Below are 13429 nucleotides of genomic sequence, written 5' to 3'. Positions count from 1 at the left end.
TGCAAAAAGGCAGTAGCGTGATACACCCTTTCAAAGTCTGACATTTTTAGCTGCAAAACTTACTTTACTTAAGTCATACTAGTAGATATTAGTTCATTATTTTGTAAATACTAATGAAAAGATCAAATTTGGCAGTAGACAGCACAATGTCAATGAGCAGCATAGTTGCAATACCTACTCTGCCCACCGTCCTTCACAGTGCACCTTGAAAAATAATACATATATATATATTTAAATGTGGATGTACAGTAGGTTACACCCAAATGCTGTTTTAACTGCATAAACTTCCATGAGTGTATGTACCTGTTCGGTGCTATGTACTTCGGTAATATGTAACAACCGACATACAGTAGTATTGATCCACAGGCATGCATGTATTTATGCAGCAGTGCAGTCAGTGGGTGCAGTAGGAGTGATAGCGGGGTGTGTACTGCGACATTTGTTTGGCCTAGCAACAGCACTGCACAGATGAGGCAGATAGTAACACTAGTTCTAGTTCTTCCTTTTGTCATCTTCTCAGCACTACTCTTCACAGCCACTAGCTGGCAGAATATCCTCAAGTTTCCTCGCAGTACAACCATCTTGATAAAGACCACTATTTTCACTCATGTCCAACTCTACAAGATAGAATAATGCAGTAGTTGTGAGGAGGCTGACCCTAAATATACACCATTGCCTGCATTAGTTCCAAATAGGAGGAGTAGGTCTAAATACAGTGGTGCTCATATGTTTACATACCCCAGCAGAATATACGCTTTCTCTGCGATTCCTCACAAAACAAGGATTACACAAAACCTTTTTTTTCACTCATTGCTAGTGACTGGCTTAAGAGATGTATTAGCAATCTTCTGTGTTTACTCTTTCAAATGCATGATCACAACCCAAACTACCCAAATGACCCTGTTCAAAAGTTAACATACCCTAGTTTCTAGATTGAGTGTGCAAGTGTGCGATTGAGTGTGCGATTGAGTGTGCGATTGAGTGTGCGATTGAGTGTGCGATTGAGTGTGCGATTGAGTGTGCGAGTGAGTGTGCAAGTGAGTGTGCAAGTGAGTGTGCAAGTGAGTGTGCGTGCAAGTGAGTGTGCGTGCAAGTGAGTGTGCAAGTGATTGAGAGTGTGCGAAAGTGAGTGAATGCATGAATGAGTGCGTCTGTGTGCGAGTGAGTGCGTGAGTCAGTGCTTAGGTGAGTGCGCGCGTACTCACGTGTAGGTGCTGGAGGTGAGCTCGGGCACCACCACTCGGCGTCGACAGGCCTGCAGGTCGCGCTCGGTGGCCATCTGGCTGCGCGGGGCGTTCTGGTGCATCTGCCGCACGCCCTCCACCTGACCGCTCCGACGCAGACCCACGTTAGGGGACGACTGCAGCTCCATGCGCTCATTTAGAGACACTGGAGAGAGAGAAAGAGAGAGAGAGCGACAGAGAGAGAGAGCGACAGAGAGAGCGAGCGACAGAGAGAGCGACAGAGAGAGAGCGACAGAGAGAGCGACAGAGAGAAAGAGAGAGAGACAGAGAGAACAGAGAGAGAGAGCGCGAGACAGACACAGACAGAGAGCGAGAGAATGAAAGAAAGAAAGAAAGAAAGAAAGAAAGACAGAAAGAAAGACAGAAAGAAAGAAAGAAAGAAAGAAAGACAGAAAGAAAGACAGAAAGAAAGAAAGAGAAAAAAAAGAGACAAAGAAAGAAAGAGAGGTCAGTGAAGAAAGACCGTCAAACCTTATCAGGGGCAGGGGTAAGAGTGTAGCGTACAGGTATGTGTGTGCGCGCGAGTTTGTACCTCTGTGCGGCATGTCAGGTGCCGGTTAGGGGACAGGTGGATACAGTAATATACTCTTTAATATGGTTCAGTGTGGTTAATCAGGTGTGTGTGTCTCTGCATGGCATGATGGGGACAGGTAAAAGTGTAGCGTCCGTATGTGCATGTACGAGTTTGTACCTCTGCGTGGTGTTCCGGGTGCCGGTAAGGGGGCGGGTGCGAGTGCGAGTGCGGGGGCCGGTGCTGGGCCTCCTGCCTCGGGCGGAGCGGCCTGGTTGAGGCGATCCTGGTTCTGCTGCAGGACACGGATGGCCTCGTCCAGAGCGCTTCGGCGCGACGGAACCTCAACGCTCTCACCGGGCTGCTGACTGATCACCTGCTCTACCACCTCCCCGTCACCTGGGGGCGACACACACAAAACACACATGAATTTGTGGACCATATTCAATGTCTATTCAAAAATGCAGTGGTGGGGGTGGGGGTGGCGTCTGCGCCAATGTCTTTCTATGAATGAGTTTTTATGAGTTTCTATGCGTAATTCCAAGAAAAATAACGCAAAAAGGAAGAAGGGAGTCGCACACAAGAGCTGAATGCAAAATCAAAACTGTATTAAACAAAGCCGAATAAAGTAAATAAAAGCGAAACGTTTGTCCCTTGTCTGTCGGTTTCATTGACTTAATTCGGCGTTGTTTAATACAGTTTTGCGGATGTTCATTTACAGCCCTGAGCACCAATGTATAAAACACACAACAGGGGGGGAAAAAATGCTGTGGTTCGGTACGCACTTGTAGCCACGTAGCCCAGCTGTGGCACGAGGTGCTCGTCGGAGATGTTCTCCCGTCCCGGCACGAGGCGCTGGAACCTGGGGGGGTGGGGGTTGCCGTCCACGTCCACCAGGAAGGGCGGAGGCATGAGGTGCGGCGCCTGCTGCGTCTGCTCGTCCAGCACGAAGCCGTTGGAGTCGCGGATCAGCGGACGGTAGTCCGTGTGGAAGAACACCTGCTCTGGAAGCTGAGGACGGAGGGAGGGAGGGAGAACACAGAACAGTTAAAGAGTTAGCATGAGGTAAAGCAACTAGTTGCAAATGATAATAACAAGTAATATCATTTAGTCAAGAGTGAATAACATCGAGAGAATGGGAGAGGCAAGGTACTGTTCAATGTTCAAATCTTTTAAAAACGTGTTCTTTAACTAGTCTGTCTAATAAAGTAAAAAAGCAAAAATTGGAGAAAAAAGTATTTTTATTTACAATATTTGTTTTAGATCCTCTAAACCAGGGAGAACAGCAAATGACCAAGTTGAGGGCGAAGGGAGAGTGAGAGATTGGGAGAGGCAAGATAGTGTAGACAAGGAAGGTTTTGGTTGCGAACACAAAATAGTACGCAATCTGCACGCAAATCGTTTTCAATTTGCTGATATGGTGTCGTGTACACGCAGCATCAGTTGGGAACCGTATAGTTTTTTTCTGAGTGTTTGCAAGGGAGCTTTCCCCAAGAACCGCCTACAGGGTTAGGATTCTGAATATCCGGACCTGGCTGAAGTGGAATTAGAAGTTTCCCCAAGAGACGCCTACAGGCAGGGTGCGATTTGTAGGGGGGGGTGATTGTCCCCCCCTTCTGGTCTTGATATCGCCACTTTTTCTAAATGATTTTATCACAGTTCAATGTAATTCCATTGATATTGCTTAAAATCTGAAACATATCCCCCCTTCTGGTTTTCCCGACAAATCACACCCTGCCTACAGGGTTAGAGGATTCTGAAAATCCGGACCTGGCTAAAGAGGATGAGCATCCTGTAGTCCGTGTGGAAGAACACCTGATCTGGAAGCTGAGCAGAGGGAGAACGAGAGAACAAAGAGAAGAGAGGACAAGACATGCAAATCCCTTTTAAAACTTCTCATATTTTCTCATATCTTCATTGCTGACTTTGAAACTATCCACTAATCAGTCAAGTAATACAAATAATAGCCTGTTTAATAGCTCAGAAACTGCATTGATATCCTTAGCCCAGTCAACAGTTGTGTCTAATCAGGGTGAATGCAGACGCACTTCCAAAAGACACCGACATTTGTGAATCTGTCAGAGTTACGCTAATCTTGGCCCAAGGCAGTCCATTAACACTTCGAGATTAGCAAATCTTGGCCCAAGGCAGTCCATTAACACTTCGAGATTAGCACTCATTCTCGTTAACTCGGTGCGTGCCATCGTATATTTCACATGTTTGCATTACAAGGTAACACACATCCGACACTTTAACATACCACTAACTATGTTGCTCAGGCAGACTGACTGGCTGGAGATAGTGGAAGGTCTGCCATACATTGGATATAATCCATTCAGACAGACACAAGAGCTTTTAGAGTTAAAGTGGTAGTTCGCTATTTTAGACATTAAGCCCTGTTTGTGTGACTTCTGGGGTGAAGTAGAGATGTTCTCATCACAATTTTGACATTTGGTGCTGAACGGAGCATTTGGGTATCCAAGACTGCAGCCCCCCCACCTTTACATTGACTCCAATAGAGCACTCAAGCAATCGATTATAAAATGGCATTAAACTTTTGTTTGAGAAGACATGGAATTCACCGTGTGGTCTGTGGTAGACAGCGATAAATTGACCCGAAAATTGCAGCGAAATATGCCTTCTAACTGTTGTTTAGCATTTGGCGGACCTATTTTTCCCCAGACGCCGTTGAATAGCAGTAGACATCCAGCCAGTAGGTAGCGATAGTGTGTTGTTTATGTAGACATCAAGGAGCGAGGTACAACGGCTATCTTTGAGCGGGACTGGCTACAAAAACTACAGCTTGCATACAAACCATAGATAGTAACGTAAACAAACGCACCCCCATTTCCGGTCGCGTGGAGTAATACTAGTCAAACCAATACAATCAATGAAGACGGACAATAATGAATATATCTTCTCTGGAAGCGTATTTCGCAGTGATTTTCGAGCCAACGTATCGCTGCCCACCTCTGACCACTCGGTGAGTTTCATGTCTCTGCAAACGAAAGTTTAATGCCATTTTATAATCGATTGCTTGAGTGCTTCATTGGAGTCAATGTAAAGGTGGGGGGGCTGCAGTCTTGAATACCCAAATGCTCCGTTCAGCACCAAATGTCAAAATTGTGATGAGAACATCTCTACTTCACCCCAGAAGTCACACAAACAGGGCTTAATGTCTAAAATAGCGAACTACCACTTTAAGCTTCTGTACCTGGCTGAAAAAGTAAGCAAATTGGGATAGTTGGTTCAGCAAATAAATAGGCTGAAAGAAATACGTAGCTGGACTTACACTTTGTTAACCCTGTGATGTATTGTTTAGATAATTTCCATTCATCATTACCTTGCCGGTTCAGAGACTGTGATGGCAAAGGAAGTACATTTTGTACAAATTCTTACACGGAGATAAAGTAAAAGGCATGCATACATTAATTGAGCCAAACCAATCACACAGTGGATGCATTATCATGCCCACGACAAAATTTGACATGTATCTATACGTAGTGGTGAGTGTTGACTCTTAAAGGATTTATCCGGAGTTGGAACAAGTTTGCCTCATTTTTGCATGTTTGGGATGAAATACAGTCACTCTAGAGCAAAATCAAGGCAAAAGGATGCATTTTGAGAAAGTTTGATATCACGTTTGCCAGTTGTGAAGCCAGTACCTTGACAATATCTACAGTTACGTTCAAGCCAACTTTTTGACACAAAAGTCCACAAAAGTAGATTGCAGAGTGCATCGCATCATCAGCTGTGGTTACTCGCTCTGTCCTGTTGCCATCCCTGCCAATGATGCGCACACAGTTTTGCAACCACAATTTTAACAAAGTGCAGTTACAGTTTGACTGCCCGTAACTGCCTCCACAAGTTATATCCTGCTGTGCGGAACCTTTCCCACCACGTGTCCACACCTACCAACAGAACTTTGAAGCCATCTTGCCTCCTGACGTTTAATGGCCATTCATATATTGCCAATAGTATAGCCGAACTTCAGGGTTAGCAAGATCCAAACATTTCCAAATAACGCCTAGTAATTCCTAGTACATGCCAGCCATTCTTGAGGTCACCACAAAGTCTGGGTTCGAGTCGCGGTGGTGCAACTCCACTCCCCTTGGCCACATTTAAATTTAGGGAAGGTGAAAAGTTAGCTTGTTTCCCGAAATGTGCTGTAAAAAGGCATCCATAGCCCTACTGTGGTGCTAACAGTAGGGCACTCGTCTGCTACGCGGCTGACCTGGGTTCGATTCCGGCCCGGGACCTTTGCCGAACCTTCAGTCTCTGTCCCCCATTATCTTCCTGTCATTGCTTCACCATCCTATCGAAATAAAGAAAAAAGGGGCATCCTTGGTTCTCACCTTCTCGTAGGGTTTGGAGCTGCCAAAGCCGAAGATGAGGAGGTGGCCGTGGGAGTCTGTGCCGGCAAAGCGCTGCCCATCAGGGGTGAACTTGCAGTCAAACACCGCCCCATGGCCCTGGCCCTCAATCTGTGGACACACACACACGGAAACGGACACACATTGTCATTTCAACTGATACACATGGCATACACTGTGTAAGGGTTCAAAAACGATTAAAGGAGGCACTGAATACACAGAAAAATCAAGGGAGAACAGATGTCTGGTATCAGCCAAAAATTACAATAAATGAATAATAAATAATAATTTGTACACAGAAATGGCAATGTCTTTGAATAATGGCCATAGTAGAGAACAGTGGGCAGAAATGACTGTTGTAGGCATTTGCTGATCTACAAATCCCATTCATTGCTATGGAGAGGTTAGTTTGCACTGACTAAGCATAGTTAGCATTTAGTTGATTGGTCAGTTGATGATTTTAAGGTGTGGCATGGACAGGTCAGTTATCAGGACTGCTTGTAATATCATTAAATATGGTCATTGGTCACACAAATGGTTGTTTTGTGTTTTGTGGTAGTAAACAGTGCTGTGCCCTAAAGGTAATGATACACAAGATATATACGTTCTCCTAATAGCACCGTTGCCCAGACAGATTGCTCAAAAAATGTTGCTCAGTGCATCATCACTCCAAGTGTTGTGAACTGACCATGTTGAAGTAGTGCTGTGTCTTGGTGCCCTTGTGCAGGTCCCAGATGTAGACGTTGCCGTCGTGGCCGGCCGACAGCATGATGCGCGGGTCGAAGGGGTGTGGCTCCAGCACAAACACCTCCGCCTCGTGACCCTGCCCAGACAACAGAGGTCAATGGTCATGGATTATTACAAATAGTGGACAAGGTGAAGATGAACCACACACTGATGTTGTGACAATAAAACAGATTAAAAAGGGAGCTCGTTTCAGACTGAGGAAGGGCCATGGTGGCCTGAAGCATCACGACAATAAAATGGATTAAAGGGGAGCTCATCAGTGAGCGGTTCCTTCTGGGGAACCTTTTTCATTTGAGGGGCCACTTCAAATTCCTCCAAGGGCCATAAAAGTCATCTCAGGGCCATACTATGCACACAAACCAGGATTTCCCCCTGCACTTTAGGCCTATACTGAAGGCAGACACCTTTAAAGGAACAATGTGCAGGAAATGGTCAAAAAAGGTACAGCATCTATGCTGCTCATTGAAACTGGGCTGCCTATTGCCAAATTTGATCTTAACATGAAAGTTTACTAAGTAATAAACAAATATTTTCTAGTATGGTCCAAGTACAGTCATTTTTGCAGCTAAAAATGGCTATTTTGGAAATTCAAAATGGCGGAGCATGGAGAAGATCCCCCAAAAATATCACACAGTGTCCCTTTAAAACAGACCCCTCTTTCTCTAGGTTCCCTGAATATAACTTAAAAGGGAAATCCGGTGTGAAATGGCTTACGTTGGGTTAAAAGATAATACAATGATGATGAGCCCAAACTTTTGCCTCATACATCGCCTCCAAAGGTCCCCTGTATTCCGAAGTCCGAGCGCTAGTCAGAAATCCAGAGCTGGATGAAATTTAGCTTCTGCTGTGATGGACCAGCACCTATTTAGCCACCGCTCTAAATCTCTACTTTCCACCCATTTACGAGGCTCGAAGTTGCTCAATACTTCGATCCTAGATCACTGTGTGCGGTAAAATGAACAATGGTCCTGGATCCATGTGGTAAATGAACAATGGTCCTGGATCACTGTGTTAAATGAACAATGGTCTATGAACACTGGTAAATGAACAATGATCCTGGATCACTGTTGTACACGAGCAATGATCCTGGATCACTGTGGTACACGAACAATGATCCTGGATCACTGTGGTACACGAACAATGATCCTGGATCACTGTGGTACACGAACAATGATCCTGGATCACTGTGGTACACGAACAATGATCCTGGATCACTGTGGTAAATGAACAATGGTCCTGGATCACTGTGTGCGGTAAAATTAACAATGGTCCTGGATCACTGTGTGCGGTAAAATGAACAATGATCCTGGATCACTGTGGTAAATGAACAATGGTCCTGGATCTTGTGGTAAATGAACAATTATCCTGGATCTTGTAATAAATGAACAATCATCCTGGATCAGTGTGCGGTAAAATGAACAATGGTCCTGATGACTGTGGTAAATGAACAATGGTCCTGGATCATTCTGGTAGCCTAAATGAACAATGGGCCTGGATCACTGTGGTAAATGAAAGGGCGTGAAAGAAATTGAAAAGGCGCATCACTGCCTCCTCACATCACGATACAGTATCGTTACTACGAGTATGGCGATTTCTCAGTTCGATTCAATATCGTTACAGCCCTACTAGCCATACATTACTTTTGGACTTATTTTTCAGACCTGAGACCTTCATCATGAATGCAATTCCACCCAACATGACCAGAGACAGAACAAAACACATGGGAACGAGTGTTGAGGGTATGCCAACCAACTAAAGAAGGATAATTAATAAATCTTACAATAGTAGGCGTTTTTAGACCAGATAAGGGCACTACTCAACGTTGTCCATGCAGCTTTTATATAGTATTTAATCTGAAATACTATACTTTTCTTCAAATTCCGTTCATTTCACTGTGTGCGTTCAGGCACAGGTCCCTAAGTGGACAATGCCATCCATCACTGTATTGTGATTGCTGGCCCTTCCTCCCGAATCCTACAATCCAGTTGTGCGTGTGAAAAATATCAAAAACCATGAAAGTGAAAACAATATCACAAATATAGCTGCAAGCAGCAATGCGGGGCCAAGCAGTAAAGTTGCCAAAGTCGCCACGGCAACAAAAGGAGCTGCAGCGCCCCCTTTGGCCCAAAATGTTGGCAATGTTGGTGTGCATTCCTCGGAGGGGAGTGTGATCACATGAACCAAGTTTAGTTTGAATCCGTTGAAGAGCTGCCGAGATATGAGCTCACTTCCTGTTACCTGTTGGTGGCGCTAGAGAGTTTGAGCCTGGGGTCTGGATTTTTTTGTGGGAGGTCATGGGATGGACTAGTACGTGTGCAAAAAATCCTAACAGAATTTGACAAACGATTGCTGAGGTATGACCTCACTTCCTATTTCACCACTTTTACCACAATTTTGATTGGCTGTCACCCTCAAACGATAAGAGGTATCAAAAAATTATTTGAATACCCCAAAGCAAATCAGTGCCAAGATGAAGTGTACCCTTTTGTAGGGCATTCTGACCAAAATTGTGGGACAAGTAGCATTTTTATTGAATTTCACAAAATTCAAAATGGCGGTCTTTTTTCTTCCGGTTGACATAAAGTCATATAGTGCGTTGGATTCGGCTTGGCCCAAGGATTCTAGTGATAGTATTATTTTCAAAATTAGGCATACGGTGTAAAAGCTACAGGCAAAAATGTACCTACAAATTTGACCTGTTGGTGGCGCTACAGAGTTTGAGCTGGGGGTATAATTTTCTTTGTGGTAGGTCATGGGATGGACTACTATGTGTGTACAAAATCCCAGCCTAATTCGACAAACGGTTGCTGAGATATGACCTCACTTCCTGTTTTGCCACTTTTACGACAATTTTGATTGGCTGTCACGGCTAAACGATTAGAGATATCTAATATTCCTTGAGACCCCATACAAACCTCAGTACAGAGATACAATATACCGAGTTTCGGGCGAAATGTTCAAAAATTGCGGGAAAAATAGCATTTTTATTGAATTTTACAAAATTCAAAATGGCGGGAAAACTATCCAGGCAGAAAATGACGTCATATGGTGCGTTGGATTCGTCTTGGCCCAAGGATTTCAGGGATACCAGGTTTATGAAAATTGGCCCAGCGGTTCAAAAGTTACAAGCAGAAATGTACCTGCGACTTTCACCTGCTGGTGGCGCTAGAGTATTGGGGCTGGGGACCTATAACTCGCTGTGGGTAATGTTGATGCTGCCTCAAATATGTGTGCCAATTTACAGCAATTTTCTATGTATGGTTCTATGGGCTACCATAGACTTACAGTGAATTTTACAAAATTCAAAATGGCGGAATTTCCCTTCTGCGTTGACATAACTTCATATAGTGCGTTGAATTCGGCTTGGCCCAAGGATTCTAGTGATAATAATATATTTTACATCGTGCATATGGTTTAAAAGCTACAGGCAAAAATGTAGCTAAAACTTTGACCTGTTGGTGGCGCTACAGAGTTTGAGCTGGGGATCTGATTTTTTTTGTGGTAGGTCATGGGATGGACTACTATGTGTGTACAAAATCCCAGCCTAATTCAACAAACGGTTGCTGAGATATGACCTCACTTCCTGTTTTGCCACTTTTACGACAATTTTGATTGGCTGTCACGGCTAAACGATAAAAGATATCTAATATCCCTTGAGACCCCATGTGTAACTCAGTCCAGAGATACTATATACCAAGTTTCGGGCGAATTGGTCAAAAATTGCGGGAAAAATAGCATTTTTATTGAATTTTACAAAATTCAAAATGGCGGGAAAACTATCCTGGCGGAAAATGACGTCATAGAGTGCGTTGGATTCGTCTTGGCTCAAGGATTCCAGGGATACCAAGTTCATGAAAATTGGCCCAGCGGTTCAAAAGTTCCAAGCAGAAATGTACCTGCAACTTTGACCTGCTGGTGGCGCTAGAGCGTTGGGACTGGGGACCTATAAATCGCTGTGGGTAATGCTGAGACTGTCCCTAATGTGTGTGCCAATTTACAGCATTTTCCTACCTACGGTTCTATGGGCTGCCATTGACTTGCTAAGGAGAATTATGGTGACATAATAATAAGAATACCAGCTAACTCTATAGGGGCCTTCGCCAGCTTCGCTGCTTGGCCCCTAATTAGGGTATTTGCCCAGCCCTGGGGCATATACTAAGAAGCTGGTTTAGGAGTAACTTAAACCAGGTTAAGCCAAGAGGCAAATCAGCTAATGGAAGAGCCCGGAGTCCTCCTTTTCAATAAAAATGAGTCCTCCAGGCTCTTCTATTAGATGATTTACCTCTCAACTTATCCTTGTTTACTCCTGAACCAGCTTCTTATTACACCCCTCTGGTCTGATGCAAAGTATTGGGAGTAGTTGCCTAGTACCTTGAGAACGTGTAGCAGGTCCCCTGTGTAGGAGTTCCAGACTTTGATCAAGTAGTTGCTGACCGCAGTGATGACCATGTCGTCATGGCGATCCCAGGACACCATGGTCACCTTGGCCTTAAAGAAGGGGTCCACGACTGCGGCCGTCTCAGTCCTACAGACAAAAAAAAGACAGAAATCACAGGCAAATCAACGACGACAAGAAGATACAATAGGAGTTTAGGGTCCATACATGCTTTTTTGCCTTCCTGTTTGTGTATGTAAATAAAAAACATTAAAAACTAAGGGTGAGTTTCTTGAACGCTCTGTTGCAAACTAACCTACCAAATACCTACTAAAATACCGATCACCTTGACCATGCCCCCTGAAATGATAAAAATACTGCGAATGAAATTTCCTGAGTCACCAAAGTCACCAAAAATGTTTACTTCAAGGGGATTTCATACGTTATTTCTCGTGAAACGGCACAGTACAGCCTTTCCAATGGTAATAGTCAAGTGTCTCTGATGGGGGTTAACCCCCCACCACCACCACCTTGACTTAACAAAAATTCTGCGGGTAACACTGTATTGTAATGGTCCTCACGGGAGCCTGGCGTTCATGTCCAGCTGGATGTTGCGCCACTGCTGCCAGCGCCGGTGCAGACGCCAGATGCGCGCCGTGCCATCTCCGCTGCCGCTCACGAACCTAAAGGGACAAAGTAAGCAGCCTCATTAGTGACATAGCCACCAGAGACGATAGATCAGTGGTTCTCAACCTAGAAGTAAGAAGTCTTTTTACGATTTAGTTTCGACTTCAACAATCTTCTGAAGACCAGAAGATCCAGCCATGAAAGTGTGCAGACTTCTTACTCCGAAAACTACAACCAGCCTTTGTTTACAAAAAATTGAGATTGAAGGAGAAGATTGTGCACATCCCAGGAAAAGGTGCAGGACAAACGCTCCCTTGACCTCATCACAAGTCTCCCAACGCCCCCTTGACCTCATCATAAGCCTGACAACGCCCCCCTTAGTATTAAAAAATTGAAATGGACTAATGCCCCTAAATGGCAACAAAGCACCCCACCCCCTCAGCTGAATCCACTACTACGATAGATGAAGTACAGACCATTCATAAGAAGTTTCTTGCAGGATACATACGACGTAAGGCTTCACACTGCAATCCTATGGCAGTCATGTCGTTTCAGGAGAATGAATGGCGTTTAATGGAAAGTTAAGCCCATATAGGAGGCTCAACTTGATTCCACTTTGTTGTATTAGTAACGTGTCCTATGACTTATTTTGGTCTACCATATTGAAAATCTTTGGCACAGCCATGTCACAAGGGACAGTCATCTTTATTTCAATTGCTGCAATGAGGAGCTCTTCCTTTGGGTCATCTTACTTTCCTACCTTTCTCTCCTCCACAGGCTGTCTTGCACACCCTCTCGCACTCTCCGTTTCATCTCTCTTTCTGTGTCTTCCTCGCACGAAGCCTTCACCTCTCTCTCCTTTTCCACCTGGTTTCACATGCCACAGTGCCTTCTCCATAGTTTCTTCTCTTGTCCTCCCACACACATCTGGGACCCTCTTACTCCCTCCCTCCCTCACTCACTCCCTCCCTCTCAGCATCATCCTTTCTTTCCCTCTCCGCCCTTCTCTTCCTCCCTTCCACCAAACCATCCATCCATCCAATCCCAGTCACTTCACTTCCGAGACTGGCCAGCCTTCTCTACCGTTAAAGACATGAAAGCTGCCGCACGCTCTTCACATTGGCAGAGTTTACTTATAACGTTTCGGTCTACTGACCTTCAAGCAATTGGTTGAATTGCCTGAAGAAGGTCAGTAGACCGAAACGTTGCACGTAGACTCTGCAAATGTGAACTGTGTGCAGGAGCTTTGTTGTCTTTAACGTTGGTGACATAGGGGTTCCACTCCTACGCACTTGGCCAAAGTAGATGTGCAAGAATTCTACCCAAACAGCCTGCTTTACCACCCCTTCTGTGCAAGCATGTTAGCACAATTTGGCAGGAATAACATTGAATTTCAAGCATTTCTGAACAGAAAATATTTGAACTTTTTTTTGTTCAAATCTCCTTTTTGGTAAGTTCAGACAAACTGTGTGAATTGAAAGTGCTCCCATCCTGGTACTATCAGTATGTTGTTGCCCTTTCATACAGATGGGATCAACGGCAATCGTATTCA

The 13429-nt window shown here is 44.6% G+C and overlaps 1 protein-coding gene across 2 annotated transcripts in view; it reads right to left on the bottom strand.

The window, feature by feature from the left end:
* The window catches only part of brwd1 (bromodomain and WD repeat domain containing 1), a 57351-nt gene that overhangs the window by 26058 nt on the left and 17864 nt on the right, over positions 1-13429 (bottom strand). For both annotated transcript variants that reach the window (XM_063205190.1, XM_063205191.1), the window contains exons 13-19: positions 11832-11933; positions 11247-11400; positions 6817-6951; positions 6111-6239; positions 2541-2766; positions 1936-2154; positions 1206-1389 (exon numbers count right to left, since the gene is read on the bottom strand). In XM_063205190.1, coding sequence (XP_063061260.1) covers positions 1206-1389; positions 1936-2154; positions 2541-2766; positions 6111-6239; positions 6817-6951; positions 11247-11400; positions 11832-11933 — 1149 coding nt within the window. The remainder of the gene's footprint in view (positions 1-1205; positions 1390-1935; positions 2155-2540; positions 2767-6110; positions 6240-6816; positions 6952-11246; positions 11401-11831; positions 11934-13429) is intronic.

Source organism: Engraulis encrasicolus, chromosome 8, assembly GCF_034702125.1.
Source record: "Engraulis encrasicolus isolate BLACKSEA-1 chromosome 8, IST_EnEncr_1.0, whole genome shotgun sequence".
In the NCBI taxonomy this organism is placed as follows: domain Eukaryota; kingdom Metazoa; phylum Chordata; class Actinopteri; order Clupeiformes; family Engraulidae; genus Engraulis; species Engraulis encrasicolus.
The sequence above is the reverse complement of the archived record's forward strand: the minus strand, read 5'-3'. Positions and strand labels throughout refer to the sequence as shown.